General features: G+C 36.9%; 1 protein-coding gene across 1 annotated transcript in view; it reads left to right on the top strand.

The window, feature by feature from the left end:
* Positions 1-949: 949 nt before the first annotated feature.
* TBC1D15 (TBC1 domain family member 15) overlaps positions 950-21,203 on the top strand; it is a 40,682-nt gene continuing 20,428 nt past the window's right edge. The window contains exons 1-5 of the mRNA XM_014057199.2: positions 950-1,077; positions 5,863-5,976; positions 6,163-6,237; positions 9,502-9,640; positions 12,134-12,344. Of these exons, the coding sequence (XP_013912674.2) occupies positions 1,054-1,077; positions 5,863-5,976; positions 6,163-6,237; positions 9,502-9,640; positions 12,134-12,344 (563 nt within the window). The 5' untranslated portion in view covers positions 950-1,053. The remainder of the gene's footprint in view (positions 1,078-5,862; positions 5,977-6,162; positions 6,238-9,501; positions 9,641-12,133; positions 12,345-21,203) is intronic.

Below are 21,203 nucleotides of genomic sequence, written 5' to 3'. Positions count from 1 at the left end.
TCCATGTTTCCAGTGTCTTTTTCTCCACTTGGAACTGAACCCAGAAGGACATTTCTTCCAACAACAAGATTTCTATCAACTTTAGCTGTTGCCTTAGAAATATCATAGTAGTATTCCTGGGAGCTGTGCAAAAACCACACCTACAAGATATAATGCTGCTGCTTCTGACTATAGTTCTATCAATGTCTTTCAGCCGTAGTCACTTTAAGAGATGTGGACTTCAACTCCCAGAAGTCCCCAGCCAAGCATTGGCCACATCTTTTTTTTTTTGCAATCTGTTTTTTTAATTTTTAAACATAAAAATAAAAAAAACATTAAAAAAATGATCTCATCCATTACATACAGCATGTCGTTTGGTTACAAGTGTTTTTGCATCCATATTCTCAATAACATTTACAACCACAGATTTTTCACCTAATATAACTAAATATCTCACTTTCATTGTACAATGTATATTCAATTACAATTCAATAAACCTAATTTCCTTACACTCTTGTCTGTTTAATAACAATATACCTTTATATAATCACAGATCCCGATATGAAAGAGATTTACCAACCATTTATATTTGTATATCAGTTTTCAATTATGTATAATCCCACCAATCAACTATCGACTACCCTTATGTTCATTATTGTCCTTGTACATCATACATTCAAACAAAGATGTTATTCCTTCATTTTTCAACAAGATATGGCATTGGCCACATCTTTTAAAGTGGCTAAAGTTGAGAAATACTGGTATAAATGATCATTCCGCCAAAGTCACGCTCATCATTCTACCCCAATACGTAAACAGACGGAGTACTAGAAACAACGCTCACATGAACGCTCCAAACTTGCAACAAGTTTGCAACGGCAGTCTAAAAACAAACCCCGTCCTTTACTACCCTCGTTGGGTTCTGCCGCTACTTACTGCGCAAACTCTTAATCCTCCTCTTCTCCGTGCGCATGCGTTGATCCCTCGAGACCGGTGAGATTCGGTTGGGTGGGGGTTGTTGTGAAGCGGCTGGGAACACGTGAAGCAACGTCATCATAAACATTAGTAGCCAAGATGGCAGCTCCGGCAGGAGGAAAGGTAAGGAGGGAGAGGAAGGAAACCTTTTGAGTCGCGGCGACACTAATGTTGCCTTGAGAGCAGAGTAAATTTCATTATGATGGTTGGGACGGAAATCCCGGACTGAGCTGGGAGGAGGTCAGGCCGCTGGCTGAACCGGTCTTGCTTCGAGGGGTGTCCTCCAGATGCGTCAGGGCAAGAGCCCCCAGACCTCGGGCGGGGCTGTGGAGGTGGTGTCAACGGAGGCCCGAGGCTGAGGCGTTTTGCCCTCGTTTGAAGAGGACCGCCTCTTGACCTGCCGGAATCAGGAAAGGTGTATGACACGTGAAAGGTTTCCCGCATCTGGGATCAGGTCGCGGGTTCAAAGGAAGGTTTTGCCTTGGTGCTTTGAAAAGGGAAGTCGTGCAAAGGAGTTTTGGGGAAGGGAACATACCCCTCATAGCGTCGCTAGAAGGCTTTCGTGGTACGGTTTTGTGTAACTCTCCTGTTTATATCTACGTTTCTGATGAATTGTCAGATGGAAGCCACCCATCCTTCATTTTTACTGCATTCTGACCTGTTTTGACTGATTCTTTCAAAGCAGCTGTCTGTGACATGGTTAAAATGCAGGAAAAAAACCTGATTTACAAAACTTCCCACACAAATTTGCCATTTTAAAAAAATCCTGATATTTTTTAAAAATGATATCAACCTAATGATTGTTTGGAGGCTGCAACTAAGACATCTGATAAATAGATGGACTACTGAGGTGCTTTGAAACAGTGGATTAAAACAGAAATGGTTTTTAAAAGGGGGTATTTTGTCACCACAACATTGTCATATTTATATGGTTTTGTACATATAAGTAATGTACAGCACTTTTACATTTAGATCATTTTCAGTGGGAGCACGAAGTTCCTCAGATATTTAATTTTTCTCCTAAGCTAGTAATACTTCTCAGTGTAGAATATTTCCAGTAACTAGGAATTAATGTTTATGTTGCTGGATTACAGCTTTCAATCCATTCTGATTCAATAAACAAATACCTGAACTCAAAAATTTTATTTTTATTGCTTAATGGTATAACTACAATATAAAGAGAAAAGAAATGCAAAACAAAGCACATTCCTAAAAACACATTACAAGAAGTATGTAAAAGCAATTCAGTTTTAAACAACACATTAAATCTTAACTGCATAATATATCAATCAATCAATTTTCTCATTAGAGATAGATTGAGAATGAATGGATTTTAAATCTAGGTCATAATTTTTCTGAACACAGCAAAAATATTTTGGCTCCTCTCCAAGGTGACTAAAATTCTTCAGTTGGTGAATTTTCAATATCTAATTTTGTACCAATTCTTTAAACCTTATATAATCTTCCTAAATTCACATTAGCCATTGCATTATTATTAAACTAAAACAGGACAATTATAGGGCATGTGCAAGGGTTCTCAAATTTATTACATTGCTAGCATAAAAAGTTTTATGTACAGTCCTTAAATGTCCACTGAGATGTTCAGCAAACATAAAAATAGTTTAATGAAACTTATGTTCTTGAAAACTATAAAATCTATCTTAATAATACTTTTCATATATCTGTAGAAGTAAACTTGGTGTCTTCCAAAATACTTTTCAATACAAGGAATGCAACATTTTCTTAAGCTGCTTATATATCACATCCAAATTGAGAAATCAATTTTAGGAAATCCAGATTCTTCTTAGAGTACATGTAATGTTTTAAGGAATGTTTCAAAGTTGGCTCAAAATATTAATAGCTTTTTCTATCTAAATATTAGTTGTAAAAGGTTTTGCAGTGATTTTTCAAGTTAAAATTATTCAAAAATGTTATTTATTTCAAGTAAAGAGTTTAAATTTCCACCCACAAATTCCAAAATCATCAAAACGTGGTCATTATAGGAAATACTTGCAAATGGTAAAAAATGTGTATGCTGAGGTTTTCAAACAGTAATCAGAGCTAGGATTCCAGCATGTTTTATCCTTGGCCAAAATATTTCTGTTGCTTTTCGCCAGAAGCTTTCCTCTCTCCTCCAGAAATGGGTTGAGTTACTCCAGCAACTAGGTTAAAAATAATCATGGCAACATTGCCCAAACATTGACAAGGAGGCTGAATCTACTTCAGTTTGAGGGAAAGGCAGTGCTAACTCATTCCATACATAATATCCAGACTGACATTTGTTGGTGTCCTGACTTTGCCCTTTAGAGTGCAGTTTCTATACTGTAATTACCAATTACAGTTACTGAGGTGGAAAGAAGAATGTCTGCAGGACTGGTTTTAGCTGGAGTTGGCCACTCTAGGTTGATAATCTATGGGAGATAGATAGGTTACAGAATTTTTATGTTTTTTCTCTTCCCTCCCACCAAATTTTTCTTTGGAGATCATTTCAAAATTACTAGGGTTATGCTGGCTGGTAACTTCAGATATGGTGATATACCATAGTATACTTATAAGATTTGTTTAGGAATGAAAAGAAAGTTCACTTACATTTATTCATTAAGTTATTTATTTATATATATTATTTATTCCTTATTCACTTTAGCATAAGGTTTGAAATTTCCTGTATTAATATGCAAAGAAATAATTCTATTTGTAATAATTCTTTCTGAAAAAAAATAAGGTACTACTGGTACAGTTACTCTAAATACTAAACAGGGGAATCCATTTTTATCAATCATTCCAGAAATTAAATCTGTACAATAGAGAACTTCTGTATTCCATGAAGTTGATTCAGGGTTTTCTACCTGTATTTTCTATCTCTAAAATACCAATTAACAGATATTGCCTGAAGCTTGTCACCCTTTTATAAAACCAGATTGTGCAAGATGAATTTCAGGAGTAATATAGCTTGCAATCTTGGCATTCTTTGTTTTGCCTTTTGTATCAGGTTAGTTCACTGGTTCTCAACCTTTTCACCACAGACCCCTTTAAACACCTTTGTGGCCATGGACCCACAAGACTTAGCCCAATATTTAAATCATAACATTGCTTCAAGCCTTCATGGACCCCCTGTGACAACATCGCAGACCCCCAGAGGTCTGCAGACCACAGGTTGAAAACCACTGGGTTACTTAATTTGTGGGTTATAATTTTTAAAAAAGTTGAATGGCTCTCATCAGGGTGGATTTGATTTAAATCAAGTCAATTTAAATCATAATTTTTAAAGAGCAACTGTCATCTCTGGCCCACAGTGGCTCCTCTGACCCCCCTGTTGATTCACCAACAGTCCCATTCATTTTAATGGGATGACTGGTGATGCGGCAGTGACACAACAAGGTGAGGGACATGATGGGCAGCAGGTAAGTGGATACATGCTAACAAGCGCTGCCATGATGGATCTGAAATGACAGGTTCTTTTTAAATGTAAGGACTCATTCTTGCTGGTAATTAAAATCTTTAATATTATTTGCAAACAAAATGAAGGTTTCCTTTTCAGAGCTTGGATTCATTGAATGAGTTTACCAAAAATGTAAATAATACAGAATAAGCTCCATTTCATGCTGAATAAGCTAAATTAATGTATGTATCTTAAATAGAAAACTATCTTTAAATAAATTTTTATTCCAAAAGCATTTTATTAAAATAAATTTGATAAAAATCATAAAAATCCAATTTAAATGAAAAAAAATCTGATTTAAATAAAAATCTGATTTTTTAAAATTTTGTTTAAAAAGAATCATTGATTTTTATCCACCCTGGGTCTTATGAGCCTAAGCAAACCTAAAAGCCTCCCATCTTTCGTACAGAGAAATATAGTACTTGGTTTGGAGATGGGAAAAAAATCCTCAAATATTTCTTTCACTTGTATTCATTGTTAAAGTTACAGGATTGTCATGACAGAATTGGTAGGAACTTATGTTATCATGCAATGATATGTGGTTTTTTTCATTATGATATTATAAATGCGAAAAAATGAATTGGCTGGTGTGATGTAGGAAAGTTTAATAACTCCATTCACTTTTGCTTGGTTTCTGAAGCAATGATTTATTTTGAGCAGAGGCATATGTGCATATGAGTGTTACATGTGAACCTGAAAATGTTCATGTGTTGCCAGTGCCATGATTTAAAGCTTAGACAACTGGACAAGAGGTTAGATCTAACACTTTCAGATTAATTTTCTAAAATATAAGCAAGTCTAAATTAGTTTCACTTCAATTTAATGAAATAGATTCATAAACATAGAATGTATCTTAAAATATTTAAAGGCATGTCTTTTCCCATTTGTTCCTGTCCTTGAAAGCCTATTCAAAGGGTCCATGCCCTCTGAAGTATGGGGAGTGGCTGATGGAAGTGGTCTTTTTTTAGGGTTACTTATTTCCATATGGAACATTATTTTTTCTGAACTTTTAATTATTTTTCTATTTGACCTTCTGTGTAACATTCTAACTAGCCTTCCTTTTTTATTTCTGATATCTTTATTTAAAAGCTTTAAATTGATAGCCTTTTATTTTAATAGTTCCTTGCTTTGTGACTAACATGCTTTTGGAATCAATAAAAATGGAATAAACTATTTTTGAGCTCTTGATTTTAATATAGCTTGTATTGCAAAACTAGTCTTGTTTATTTTTCCATCCATATCATTATATCCCCCGGCATGTAATGTTCTATTCTAATAGAAACTCTGCCTAATTTGTTACTTGACTGGGCTAGTGAGTATGCAATAGAAGCTTGTCATTTTCTCTGAAAGATCCAAATTGCATTACAGTAATTGGTTTTGTCCCCAGAGCAGGTTCAAAACAGATTGCCAAAAATGCTCTTAATGAAACAACTCTACTAAATTTGTTATTTTTATTTTTTATCTTTTAGCTTATATATGAACAAGAAGGAGTTTTCATTCATTCTTCAAGTGAAAATGATGAAGATCATGATGCTTTACAATCTGGATTATTGCGAGTCATTGAAAAGGTTACACATCATAATGTAGGGTTTTCTCTTTTGAATATAACTATATAACTAAATATATACCGAATATATTCCTGTGAATTTACCTTCCACTGTTTATGAAAGATGACAGATAGTTTGTATAGAATAAATTAATATTTTGTAAATAGAAACATATGATATGACTGACTTACTTTTTTAATAATTGCATCATTTGTGTTTTAGGGTACTGAGGTGATAATAGATTGGAGACCTCTAGATGATTCACTAGACTCTTCTAACATTCTATATGCTAAAAAGGTATGTTGATTATTTGTAGCAATTGTTGTTAAAGCTTTAGAAGTGTACCTTAGAAAACTGAAATAAAAATAAAATGAAGGTTTGAAACAATCAGATTGCCTCCCAAATATTTTGTATTGTAACTCCCAGAAGCCCCAATGAATATTTCTAAGGGTCAGAATTTTGAGATTTCTTTTTTAAAATATCAGAGTAAGCCAGATCAGGAAACAAACAAAGAAGTAGAACTCTACTGTACCAATGCAGGTTATTATAGCAGAATCTTCAGAGTTTTAACATATTCTCTTCGTGTTTTATCAGAGACTCAATTTGGGGCAACTTTAATTGTTTTTCTCACACGTTCTTGCTTTCCCAGGCTTAGCTCATGTTTTCTAATAGTCTCCTCCTCATAGGTCATGCCTCTGATCCTTTACAAGGATGGGTAATATTTTGCTTCTTAATATTTTGCTTCTTAACCTTTTTAGAAAACAGAGGATCACAATTTGTGAGTGCCGATGTAGATGTCATATAAATGTGACTGTTTTTCTGTGATTTTCTTTTTTAATTGCTTAATCTTTATAGTAGGCTAAGTGATAAGAAACAATAATGTAACTTTTGAATTAACGGAATTGTGGAGACTGCAAAAATTGAATGAGGACTAGTTTTTCACTCATGATCTTGAAGATGGCAGGTTGTCTTTCTAAAAGGTTATTTGCACCATCCAATAATAGATTATCTTGGGAGGAGAAGAACTTGAAAAAATATTTCCTTATCTCTGGTGGGTGTAATCACCACAGAAGGCAATAATACATAGCACAATTGCTATGTATGTTTATTGAATCAAAGCTTGAATGCAGTTGACCCTTTAATATATTTTTTATTCTGACATATCTAATTAGAGATACAAATTGTTGGTCAACATGATTTTAATTATAATCAGGTTATTTCATTTAATACTCTGGCAATTCCCAAACAATCAATTCCCAAACTGATTTTCTACTCTTGAAAAGATAATAAGAAATAACAGATAAAAAGCAGCAAATTGTAGGATGTTTTATATTTTATACAGACCTTTATATACTTCACATACTTTTCACAGCATTTATATATATATATATATACATACATACATACATACACACACACACACACACACACACACACACACACACACACACACAATTTCTCTTTATCTTCAATTACAATGGTAATGAACTTTGCAACCAGTGCTTGCATTTATGATCTTTATAAGTCTGTAAAGCAAAGGGAAGTTAAGTAAGATTGTAAGCACAGAAACAGATTCATTTGGTGACTGCTTCACTTAATGACTGACTTGCTGGTGCCAATAGCATCCCTAAACAAGGATTATTTGTAGTGCAATCCTGTGTTACTCTATTGAAAATCAAGCTTCAGTGGGTTTTATATTCAGGTAAGTGTCTTTAGGATGACAGCCTAACACAGCTGTTCTCTACCCAGAATGAATACAATGTAGTTACTTAATGTAATACCAATTTCACTAAATCAAATGAACAAGATATATTTTTAATGACAGTGATCACTGGGCTCCTTGCCAAAATAAAACGGAGATTTACAAAGTCCACAAGTTTATAGCTGATACATCTCTAAAGTAATATATAAACTCCTTTACAGCAGAAATGTAGAACTTGATAATAACATAGGTTGACCTTAATATGGGCTGACCTGCTGTATCTACAGTATATTCTACTTTTCTGAATGGGCTCCAAACCTGTATTTTCTACTGATAGCACTTGCTAACATAAACAGTGTCTTTTATTGTATCAATAGTTTTTACTTCCTTCACAGAAAAAGCAACAAACTTATTTTTTAAACCTGTCTCCTACCTGTCCAGAGTTTCAGTTTACCCGCTCTGCCTAATCTGCACTTCAGAACCATACTATATATGTAAGACAAGAATATTATTTGTCCCCCACACCAGAGGAAGACGCAGTTTATAAAACAGAGCTTCTCTTTATTTTCTACTTTGTAATCTAAATGTGTTGGACTCTTGACAAGCTGCTTTTGATTAATCTGCTGATAGAGTATTGTTACAATTTTAGCAGACAGTTTGGGGAATGATCAGCTGCCCATTGTTCCATTCTCGATCATGGAAATTCATGTCCTCAATTCTTGGTATTTTTATCTGTCATACCTTGGTGTTCTTCTACTGTTTGGTACATCAGTGTTTTAGTTGATCCTGCTATGTTATTGCATTTTTATGCACTTTTGCATTCATATGAATTGTATGGACTTTATTAGCCTGAATATCCATCTTACAGTTCACTAAGCTTTTATAGTTTATAGAATTATATTTCATTATTATCCATCATGATTATTTGCTGGATAAGCCTACAAAATGATTGAAGTATGTTGAAACATGAATTGTGTCCGCTTCAGCTAGTGTTTGGTTCCTGTATATTCTTTAAATGTATTATAAACTTCATAGATTCTCGGCCTGGTCACGAGAGAGAGAAATCTCTCATGTTCTCCTCTGCTACTGGTATAGAAGACAGATATCTTGGTTAACATCCAGCATTTAAAGATTTTTGATTTGATTTAGAGATGCTTCGGAGAGATAGCTCAAGACTGTTAAATGATTTTGTGGACTAAGGCAGAGCCTTGAATAATATTACACATTTGTGTAAGTAGTAATCATTAAAATATTCCAAGATCATAAGACTAGAAAATCAAGGGTCTTTGATTTCTTTAACTATAACATGACAGCTTGCATTAAAGTTTTAAAGGAAATCTGTCACAATTTACTGTTTACATAGTTCACATTTGTTGTTTATTCAACTGTTAGATATATGAACTCTTTTTTTTAATTGTTTGTGGGGGATGGAAAGCAAATGACTTCACTGATAGTTCTACTATGTCATTTGAGAAAGAAGTTGCAAAAGCATAGAGATGGAATGTTGTGACTGATGCCTTAAACAAGCCAAAGATTGAGTAATGCTATATCTGAGCAAGACTATTTTTCTTCTGAAGCTAAAATGCTATCTTTTCCATTCCTTGAGCTGGACTATAAAACAAAGTTTTATTATTTTTTGATTGGCAGTTTTCTTCAAAGTAAATTGTTTTACAACTTGGCTTACTGTACTTTTTAATCTTAAATTTGTATATGACAAAAATGTTGTTCCTTGGAACAAATTTGCTTTATAGTTGTGGACAGAAAAATGGATGCTGGATAAAATTGATGGATAATTTTTTTTTAAATAACTGGTTCACAAGAAAAATGGCTGCTCGTGTTGTTTTGGTATTTTAATTTAGGATTCCAGTTCAGTTGTAGAATGGGTGCAGACTCCTAAGGAGAAGACTTTCAGAGGGGTGGAACATACGAACAGTTATGAAGCAGAATGGGATATGGTCAACACTGTCTCTTTTAAAAAGAAGCCACATTCAAATGGAGGTACTTAAGTAACACTTATTATTAAAATATGAAAGTGACTTTATTGGTTGAGCCCTATGATATATCTTCCTGAGTATAGCCTTTTTACTTCTGGTGCTTGCTTGCTGCTGTGCTTGTGAAGTTTCTTTCAGCTAATAATGCTGATCATCTATTTTTCATAACAAAGGGAATTCTAAGATTCTGAATTCAGGTATGTATACAGAAATAATATTTAAAGAATTCACTAAAAATATTCCATCTGTAGCAAAAGACTCATTTTGGATAGTGAGATGAATGGCATTTAAATTTAATAAATGAAAGTACAAGGCATCTGTATTTGTTAAAGGCATTTTTATTGGAACTAAAGGATGTTCATTTGTTACAAGTCTATATGGACAAATATGTTTGTGCATTATTTGTTAATTTTTACAGTTTGTTTATGTCTCATCCCTAGTGGACCGTGGACTGTTAACATATGTTATAATAAGAAATACATTACCTTAAATCATTAAAACAGAAATAGCTCATCCACCTAAGAAAACACTATGCATAAGAGAAGGAAAAATGTAAGGGCATTTCCCCTCACCAAAAAGTTGTGTTTATCAGTCAACCAAAGCATTATTATAACACCCATCAGCATCATTTTACTAACCAAAAGAGTCTAGAAAGTGTTTTTTTGTGAAAATATTGATTGCTATTGAGGAAGAATTTTACAAATAAATAAATAAAAATGGCAACTCAATACAAAATCTCTAAGACTATGGTTTGCAGTTGCAGACTCCCATTTTGATGCAACTTGGGCAGTAAACAATATTCAAAATTTCATCAGCAGAAAACCTGGAGTCTGAAGATTTGGTTTCTACAAAATATTGCAAAAAGCTTGGGAAGCAAGCAACTATGCATTATTGGTTGATAGGAAATTGAGAGTGATCCTGGACACAAGATCATGAGGGAAAGTGAATGAAGTAGGAAGAATTGGATCAGAGAATGAAGAGCGGTGAGAAGGAAAAAGAGGAAAAGCTGCCAACACCAAAAATAAAATTGTCTGGAATAAGTTCATATTTGGATCATCTGGTTTCATACACTTACTACTACTCAGGATTATTACCTCCATTTATGTTATGTATTACAAAGAAAATAATTATTCAGAAGTAACATGCTTAAAAGACTAAATTGTACATCACAACTTTACTCTTTGATGTGAAACCAATTAGCACATTTGGTTTCTTACAACATTTGCAAAAATTTATAACATAGAATGTTAATAGATAAATATAGTGTAGGTTATTCTTGATAATTACTCTAAGAGTTCTTATGTGATTTACTATAATACTTCCTTTATTGCTGTAAGACGGAATGTGTTTAAAATTGTTCAATAGAAAATAATGCAAATGAAAAAAAATAGAATAACAGAATTGGAAAGGACCTTGGAGGTCATCTAGTCCTTCCTCTGCTCAAGCGGGAGATCTTATATCATTTCAGACAAATGACTGTCCAGTCTCTTCTTGAAAGCATCTACTGATGGAGCAGCCACAACTTCTGAAAGCAAGCCATTCCACTGGTTGATTGTTCTCCTTAGTTCTAGGTTGCTTCTCTCTAAATCTTTAGAAACATTTCCAATTCACATGTTACATTATTAAGAATGTATGCTGATTATTGGTCATTGGTAAAAAGGCAGTTCACTAATTATATAGTAATTATATGTTTTATTTATCTTCTTGAATAACAAAGAACTAGTAACAAATGCTAATGTTACTTATTTATGAAATGTGTGTGCTGTTCGTCTTCCCAAAGGCGACTCTATAAAATATGTTATAGAATCATCTCTATTTTATTAAAGCATTTTAAATATTTCATCAGATTTCATGATTTCAGCATATTGCTTTTCACCTCTTTGCTATCAAGGTTTTTTAAAAAGAGAATTCAGTAACAACATGATATTTAATCTGTTCTAATTAGAAGTACAGTGTTTCTGAGAGAGGTAAAATTGAAGTTGAAGAAATATTAATTCAGTTTTGGGTTGGCGGAGTGCTCTGTGTGGTACCTGTGAGCATTTTTGGAGCATTTTTCATTAACTGAAATTAGTGTGTTACTTGAAATCTCTTTTGATAATATCTTATCACAAACATGAGACGGTCCAGATTGCATGTTGCTTCATCTTTCATAGAAAGAGAACTTTGGTACCAAAATGATCTGCTTTCTTCTATAACTTTCATACTTTCTTCTCAATACATGGATGCTAAATCCTTATTCATTTGTGAGTAAATGAACAAATATTATTCCTTCTTCATATTAAAGTGATATGATAAAATGATAAGAAATGATAATTAAAAACTAAAATATGTGAAAATGGGACAAGTATTTGCTTTTTTTTATAATTATCCACATCTAGCCAGAAAGTATTTAAACGCCAAGTATTTATTTTAGAAGAAATTTTTTCAGTTGCAAGGAAATCATAATTGTGGTAAAATAATGCAGTTGTGAAAATGCTCTTTATCTTTTTTATTCTTTCAGATGTTTCAGTTCGTACAACTGGCGAGAACAAGTGGTCCTTCCTTTTCAGTTTAACAGATTTAAAGTCAATTAAACAAAACAAAGAAGGAATGGGATGGTCCTATTTGGTATTCTGCTTAAAGGATGATGTTGTCCTTCCAGCTCTTCATTTTCATCATGGTGATAGCAATTTATTCATCCAAACACTTAGAAAATATGTGGTGCTTTGTGAGTAAGTATTCTTAGGATTAAACACAACAAAAGATGTACTTACAATGACATTTAAAAGTTTGTGAATTCTTTTGAATTCTCATATTTCTGCATAAATATGTTCTAAAATGTTATCTGTTGTCCACACAAGTTCTAAAATTAGGTAAGAAGTACTCAATTAAACAAGTGAATTGCATGGGAACCAGCAAATTATTCTATATTCTAACTTTCACAAAGCTCAGAATTGCATTCTTTAAAGCTGGATTTAACATTCCTCCCTCTGCATTTCTTCAAGGCAGATACAGTAAAATCCTTGTAGCTGAGCATATTTGCTCATATGGTGATGAGGATTTAAAACTATTCATTACATGTGGAGTAGCTAAATTTTGTGTTGCTGTGATAAAAGCAAGATATAATTGGGTAAAGGTAAAGGTTCCCCTCGCACATATGTGCTAGTCGTTCTGACTCTAGGTGGCAGTGCTCATTTCTGTTTCAAAGCCAAAGAGCCAATGATGACTAAAGACGTCTCTGTGGTCATGTGGCCAGCATGACTAAATACCAAAAGAGCACAGAATGCTGTTACCTTCCACCAAAGGTGGTTCCTATTTTTCTACTTGCATTTTTGCATGCTTTCAAATTGCTAGATTAGCAGAAGCTGGGACAAGTAATGGGAGCTCCCTCCGTTATGTGGCGCTAGAGATCAAACTGCCGAACTGCTGATCTTTCTGATTGACAAGCTCAGCATCTTAGCCACCGAGTCACCACGTTCCTTGGTTAAAGATATATTTATCTTCGTTTTAAATGTTATTTTTGTTGTGGTACATCTCAACTAATAAATTGTAGATGTATAATTTTTGTTTTTTATTTTATACATTAATGCTCTATATCTGTGATGATAAACCTATGGCATGCATGCCCAAAAATGGCATGCAAAGCCATGTCGCCCTGCACACACAGCCTGTTTGTCTTTCGGGTTTTTGGCATGCACAATGAACAGCTGTCCTGTGTGCAGCAGTGCTGAAAACAGGTCTGCACATATGTGTCGGCCAGCTGATCTTTGGGAGGAAGTTCAGCTTTTCTGGAGCATGGCTCCGACGAGCATGCGTGTGTGAAATGTTTTTGCGCTATCACTGCTCTAGATTTATCTCCTAGGTAGCAGTTATATTAACAATTGTTAATAGAGGGTGAATGTTATATTTTGTGATTTATTCTCCTAGTTGTTATTGTATTTATTTGCTTCACTTTGGTTTTATTATTTTAATTTTTTGCTACCGTGTTTCTCCAAAAATAAGACAGGGTCTTATTTTCTTTTGAAATCCCCCTCCCCCGAAATAAGCACTTGGCCGTATTTTCAGGGAGGTCTTATCATTTTTGAGGTGCAGGAGGCGGCGAGCGTGATCACCTCATGACTGCTACTGTGTTGCAATATTTTCAGGGAGGGTTTATTTTCAGGGGAGGGCAGTAACGTGCGGTGAGGTTTATGGCTGGTGAGGCACTGACATCATCACAATCTTTTTATTAAAATGCCTTTGTAATGCAGGGGTTTTTAATAAAAGGATCCACGCCATTTTTTCCCATTCTTGCGCATTTCTAGGGGATGGCGGGCAAGAGCGTATCCCTGAGGACCATATGCAGTGACCACCAGTGGCCAACAACAACAAAAAAAGCCATAGGTCTGAGAAAGTTTCTTTTCTTTTCTTTTCTTTCTTTCTTACTTTTTTTCTTTCTTTCTTTTCTCTTCCTTTCTTTCCCCCTGATTTGTTTCCCTCTTTTTTCTCTTTCTCTCATTCTCTTCCTTCAGCTCTCTTTCATTTCTTTCCCCCTCTCCCCCTTCTCTCTATAATTTGTTTCCCTCTCTTTTCCCTCTCTCCCATTCTCTCCTTCCAGCTCTCTCTCTCTCTCTTTTCTTTTCGTCTCTTCCTTACGCATGCAAGCAAAATACTTTTCTGGGCTGGGATCACGGCGGCGGGGACAGCGACTCCTTCCGCTGCCGCCATAGAGAAGTGAATACCTGGCTGCCCTGCAGAGAAGAGCCACGCTGTGCAGGAGACTCCTTAGCACTAGACTCAGGTCAGCGCGAGCCATGGTCCCATTCCCCTCCTTCCTGAGCCAACATGAAAGGGACCGCGGCTTGTGCTGACCTGAGTCTCCTGCACAGCGTGGCTTTTCTCTGCAGTGCAGCGGAAGGAGTTGCTGTCCCCGCCACTGTGATCCTGGGGTATTTTGCTTGCACGCACAAGAAAGAGATGAAAGAGAAAAGGGGGAAAAGAGAGAGAGATAGAGAGAAATGAAAGAGCTGGAAGGAGAGAATGGGAGAGAGGGAAAAGAGAGGGAAACAAATTAGAGAGATAAGGGGGAGAGGGAGAGAGAAATGAAAAAGCTGAAGGGAGAGAATGAGAGAAAAAAGAGAGGGAAACAAATCAGCGCTAAAAGCCACACCCGTCTTCCCTCCCTTCCTCTCCACAACCTTTCCCCGAAAGCTTTTTCCCAAATAATACCAGCAGCCATTTCATCTCCACCAAAGTAGATACATACACACACCCATGCGTGACACACACACACACAACACACATGCACACCAAACAATAAAATAAAATAAAAAATGGCAGAAATGGAGAAAGAAGTGAGACCTCAAAGAAAATAAAAGAAGCAGGAAGCTGGCTCATCCTGTAAAAAGAGAAATCAATGAAAAGATGAAGGTACATCTCTGCGCTCCCCTTTATTGTCACTGTATTGCAAGCGAGAAGGGAAGAAAAAGGGAAGAGGGGTAGCGTTGAATCACAGGAAGAATGAGCGCCCTCTACTATGAGGCAGGAGAACTGTGTGCCTCACCTACCTTGGGACTTTTTAGGCTTTTAAGCCTTACTTAACTCTGCTTGAACGATCATAAAACGCCTAAAAAGGTTTAAGGTTTTAATGGATTTGTATGCCGCCCAATCCCGAAGGACTCCGGGCGGCTTACATAAAAACAATGTAAAAATATTAAAAAGAATTTAAAATACAAGATAAAACGAATTAAAAAAACACAGCATGCACTCAGTCTTGGTGGGGCTGAAGTTCAATCAAAGATCAGCAGCCCCAGGCTTGCCGGAAGAGCCAGGTCTTAATAGACTTACGGAAGGCCGAGAGAGTGGGGAGGATCCGGATCTCAGGGGGTAGATCGTTCCATAGGGCTGGAGCAGCTACAGAGAAGGCTCTCCCCCGAGGAGCCGCCAGACGACATTGTGTGGTCGACGGCACCCGGAGAAGGCCCACCCTGTGAGATCTTATTGGACTCTGGGAGGTATATGGCAGGAGGCGGTCACAGAGATATCCAGGTCCTAAGCCATGTAGGGCTTTAAAGGTGATAACCAGCACCTTGAAGCGTGTTCGGAGACCAATAGGGAGCCAGTGCAGCTCACGGAGGATAGGTGTAACATGGGTGTATCTAGGTGCACCCAGTATTGCTTGCGCAGCTGCATTCTGGACCAATTGTAGTCTCCGAACACTTTTCAAGGGCAGCCCCATGTAGACCGCATTACAGTAGTCGAGTCTTGAGGTGACGAGGGCATGAGTGAGCATTTGGAGTGCCTCCCGGTCCAGGTAGAGCCGCAACTGGTGCACCAGGCGAACCTGGGCAAAAGCTCCCCTGGTCACAGCTGACAAATGATGTTCTAGTGTCAGCTGCGGATCCAGGAGAACACCCAAGTTGCGGGCCCTCTCTGAGGTGTGTAAGATTTCACCCCCAGGGTTTAAAGGTGGAATATCTGGACTGTCTTTGGGGGGCAACATCCATAGCCACTCGGTCTTGTCAGGGTTGAGTGCAAGCTTGTTCATTCCCATCCAGACCCTGACAGCTTCCAGGCACTGGCACATTACTTCCACCGCTTCACTGAGTTGGCACGGGGCGGACAGATACAACTGGGTATCGTCCGCGTACTGGTGGTATTTAATCCCATACTGGCAAATGATCTCACCCAACGGCTTCATGTAGATGTTAAATAGGGGGGACAGGATCGAGCCCTGCGAAACCCCGTATTTAAGGTGCCTAGGGGTCGACCTCTGTCCTCCGACCAACACCGACTGCGACCTGCCAGAGAGGTAAGAGGAGAACCACCGTAAAACGGTGCCCCCCACTCCCACCTCTTCCATCCGTCACAGAAGGATACCATGGTCGATGGTATCGAAGGCCGCTGAGAGGTCAAGAAGCACCAGGATAGAGGAATGTCCTCTATCCCTGGCTCGCCAGAGATCCTTGGTCAGTGCGACCAAAGTGGCTTCGGTGCAGTAACCAGGCCTGAAACCATACTGAAAGGGGTCTAGATAATCCGCTTCATCCAAGGTCCGCTGGAGTTGGGAGGCCACCACCTTCTCAACAACCTTCCCTAAAAATGGGAGGTTGGAGACTGGACAGTAATTTTTAAGGGCAGCTGGGTCCAGAGAAGGCTTCTTAAGGAAGGGTCTCACCACTGCCTCCTTCAAAGGTTGTGGGAAAGACCCCTCCTGAAGAGAGGTGTTTACAATCCTCTGGATCCAGCCTCGTGTCACCTCCCTGCTGGTCGAAACCAACCAGGAGGGACACGGGTCCAGTAGACAGGTGGCAGCACTCATTGCTCCTAGATGTGGCATGCAGTTCTCCTGCCTCATAGTAGAGGGTGCTTTTTAAGAGGCTTTTTTAAACAGTTAGGCAGTCGTTGACGGTGAGGCAGCATCTAGCTAGCCTCACCTCAGCACTCGACTTTTCCCTTTTACATTTTTTTCTTTTCATGATGAGAGCGGTGAGGCTGTGCCTCACCTGCCTCACCTGACTGCAAGTCACTGGGGGAGAGCTTATTTTAGTGCATGCGATCAAAAGCCGCATGGGCTGATTATCCGGGAAATCTTATGTTCGGGGAAACAGAGTAGTCCAAATAACTATTATTATTGAGTGAGTCAAAAACTTTATACTTGTTCATTGATTTATTGAGTGAAAAGATCCAAAGCTACATCTTTTTTTCCTACAGACAAATGTTTGCAACTCATTTGTTTAATTAATAAATGTATTGATTTTTAAGACTTGTATAGAGTACAAATAACAGTTTAGATCATATTGATGCAGAAATATTGAAAACTACAAAAATACCCATGCTCCACTATGAAACTATATGATCGGGCTTGATTAATTGACACTTGAAAATTAATGAGTAGTTACCATCGGCCTCTCCCCTCCCCTTCTCTCCTTCAGGCTTGCCCCACAGAATCCTCTCCATTCTGTCTCCTTCTCTCCTTCAGGCTTGCCCCACAGAATCCTCTCCATTCTGTCTCCTTCTCTCCCTCAGCCTTGCACCATAGAAACCTCCTCCTATCCTATCCTATCCTATCCTATCCTATCCTATCCTATCCTATCCTATCCCCTTCTCTCCCTCCGCCTTGCCTCACAGAAACCTCCCCTCTTCTATCCCCTTCTCTCCCTCAGCCTTGCCTCACAGAAACTTCCCCTATCTTATCCCCTTCTCTCCCTCAGGCTGGCCTCACAGAAACCTATCCTATCTTATCCCATTCTCTCCCTCAGGCTTACCCCAAAGAATCCTCTCCTACCTTATCCTTTTCTCTCCCTCAGGCTTGCCCCACAGAATCCTATCCTATCCCCTTCTCTTCCTCAGCCTTGTTCCACAGAAACCTTCCCTATCCTATCCCCTTCTCTCCCTCAGTTTGCCCCACAGGATCCTTTCCTATCCTATCCCCTTCTCTCCCTCAGCCTTGCCCCACAGAAACCTCTCCTATCTTATCAACTTCTCTCCCTCAGGCTGGCCCCATAGAATCCTATCCTATCCCCTTCAACCTTGCCCCAAAGAATCCTCCCCGTCCTATCCCCTTCTCCTCCTCAGTCTTGCCCCACAGAAGCCCCTCCTAGCTTATCACCTTCTCTCCCTCAGGCTCCACTCCAAATGCCCAGCCAGCAGGCCAGATGAGTCAGTGCTGGCCTCGCCCACACCCAAGTTTTCAGGTTGGGGGGAGGAGGAGTAGAATGTCTAACTTCTTAGAATCAGAGCATGTTAGTAATAATATAAGAAATACTCATGCTCTGATGGTCATTTCAAAAAATCCTTTGTTACCGAGCACCTAGAAGCCAAGAGGAACATAGGTGCCAAATTTCAAATTTGTAGGCTTTACGGTTCTGGATATTTCGTGATTCCTGTGTGAGTCTTTTCCATTTATATATAGATTTAAAATGGTTCACAAACTTTTAACCACTTGTGTAGATTGTGGAAACAGAATAAATACAAGAAGTGACTTTTAATGCATAATGTACAATGAAACTTTTGGTAATTTTTTTGAAGATCAGTAATATAGAGCACTGGTTCTTAAATTGTTTACCCAATTATGCCTTTTCCCAATTTTGAATAAGTCATTACCTCCACAAAAATAGATGCACTGTTGTTTCAGTAATATCAGTCCCAAACTTGATTCTTACCTCACAAGCAAGCAATTACAAATTGCTTCATTAGCCCCAGGATATTCCCAAATTACCAAATTATCTAAAATGCAATTTGCAAAAATAATAATAAATTAAAATAGACTTTTAAGCAGTCTTCTGTACGTCTCCCAAGAGACTTTCCACCTTAGTTATTTCCTTGCTCCAGGGCAAAATAAAAAAAAATTGTATGTATGGTATAATATGAACAGCTTCATATGCTAAAGGATTTAATTGTAGAAAACCTCTGGACTAGTTGATTTGGTATTATTCAGGTAAATGACAAGACATTCCAGAGTTCCTTGGAATAGTCTGTTTGCAAAGATGAAATGTTTGCATGTCTATTGAACTCCTCATGGAAAAATTGAACTTGAAAATAAAAGTGATTTTGCTCACAGTGATAGAATTAAAGGAAGCATTGAAGAGACAAAATAATAATAAAATACCGGCCCCAGACCAGTGGTGGGATTCAGCCATTTTGCACCACTTCGGGAGAACCGGTTGTTAACTTTCTGAGCAGTTTGGTGAACTGGTTGTTGGAAGAAACCTTTAGGGCAGAGAACCAGTTGTTAAATTATTTGATTCCCACCACTGTCCCAGACAGTATACCTGTAGAATTGTATAAAGCCATGCAAAAGCAGACAGAAACAGTGATTTTAGACTTATTTAATGAAGCACTTATAGAAGCAAAGTTACCAAAATCATGGAGGGAAGCATATATAACATTGATACCCAAAGAGGATTCGGACCATCAACAAATAAAAAATTACAGACCAATTTCTTTAGTAAACACAGATTATAAAATCTTTATATCAATAATGGCAGAGCGAATTAAAAAAATATTAAGTGGAATTATCCACACAGATCAAAATGGCTTTTTACCAAAACGTCAATTAAAAAACAATATGAGGATAATTATAAATACACTAGAATATTATGAAGAGAACAAGTTGCACTGGTCTTTTTAGATGCCCAGAAGGTCTTTGATAACTTGAATTGGCATTTCATTATCACACAATTAAAAATGATGAGATTTGGAGAAAAATTTATAAAAATGATAGAATCAATTTATTCAGCCCAGACAGCAAAAATAATAATAAATAGTGACACTACAGAAGAAATTAAAATATGGAAAGGAGTGCGACAGGGTTGTCCATTATCACCTTTATTATTTATACTATCATTGGAAGTTCTACTAACAGAAATTAGAAACAATCAAGAAATAAAGGGATTAAAAATTAAAAAAGTAATATAAAACACAGGCATTTGTGGACAATATGGTATTCATATTAGAGGATCTATTAAAACCAGAAATTAAATTAATCCAAAAAATAGAGGAATTCGGTAAGGTAACGGGACTTAAAATGAATAAGAACAAAACAAAGATCATTACGAAGAATTTTACTCAAAAACAATGGCAAGAATTAGAGGAAAACATGGGAATGCAAATAGCAAAAAAAAAAAAAAAAAAGTACCTAGGAATTTGGCTGACAGGAAAATGCTCAACAATTAAAGAAGATAATTATGTTAAACGATTCAGAAAATTAAGAAAGATCTGAAAAATTGGAGGAAACTACAAATATCCTTAATGGGAAGAATTGCCTTCATTAAAATGAATATACTACCATTTTTTTTTTTAATTTCAAGTGGTGCCGATTAGCCTAGTGAAATTTTTTTCATAAATTTAAACAATTGCACAGTTTATTTGGTCAGGGAAAAAAACAATTAAATTAAAATTGTTACAAGACAGTAGAGAAAGAGGAGGATTTGGACTTCCCGATTGGGAGCTATATTACCAAGCAGCAGCTCTCACCTGGATAAAGGACTGGATCAATTTAAAAAACAGAAGATTATTAACAATAGAAGGTTATAATTTGGAATTGGGTTGGCACACCTTTATCTGGGATGGGAAAGACAAGATTCATAGCTATTTCAAAAAACATTTAATTAGAAAAGCTCTACTATAAACATGGTTAAAAATCAAAACAAAACATTATAATAAAATCCCAAACTGGCTATCCACCATGGAAGCTCTGATATACCCAAACATATTGGACATAAGATATAAGATATAAAGACATATTAGACAACCAAGAAAGGCTTAAAACAAGGCAAGAACTGAAAGACGAGGGAGAAGATATTAGCTGGTGGCCCAATTTACAAATACAGGCAAGGTATAAAAGAGACAGGGAAAGGGACAGATTCTATAAGGAGCCGCAAGAGCTGGATAAAATTTTACAGGGAACCGAAGAAAAATTGATTAAAACAATATCATTACTTATTAAAATTTAAAATGGAAGAAGAAACCGTGAAAGAAACAATAACATGGGCGATAAACTTTGGGTATAGAATTGACGGAATGGGAAAAAATTTGGGAAATAAACTACAAATTAATGATGGCAACAGCTTATAGAGAGAACATGTACAAGATGTTCTACAGATGGCACT

Source organism: Thamnophis sirtalis, unplaced genomic scaffold (assembly GCF_051295495.1).
Source record: "Thamnophis sirtalis isolate CommonGarterSnake01/CBP01778 unplaced genomic scaffold, rThaSir2_p1.2 scaffold_9, whole genome shotgun sequence".
Classification (NCBI taxonomy): domain Eukaryota; kingdom Metazoa; phylum Chordata; class Lepidosauria; order Squamata; family Natricidae; genus Thamnophis; species Thamnophis sirtalis.
This window is presented reverse-complemented; position numbering and strand designations above follow the sequence as displayed.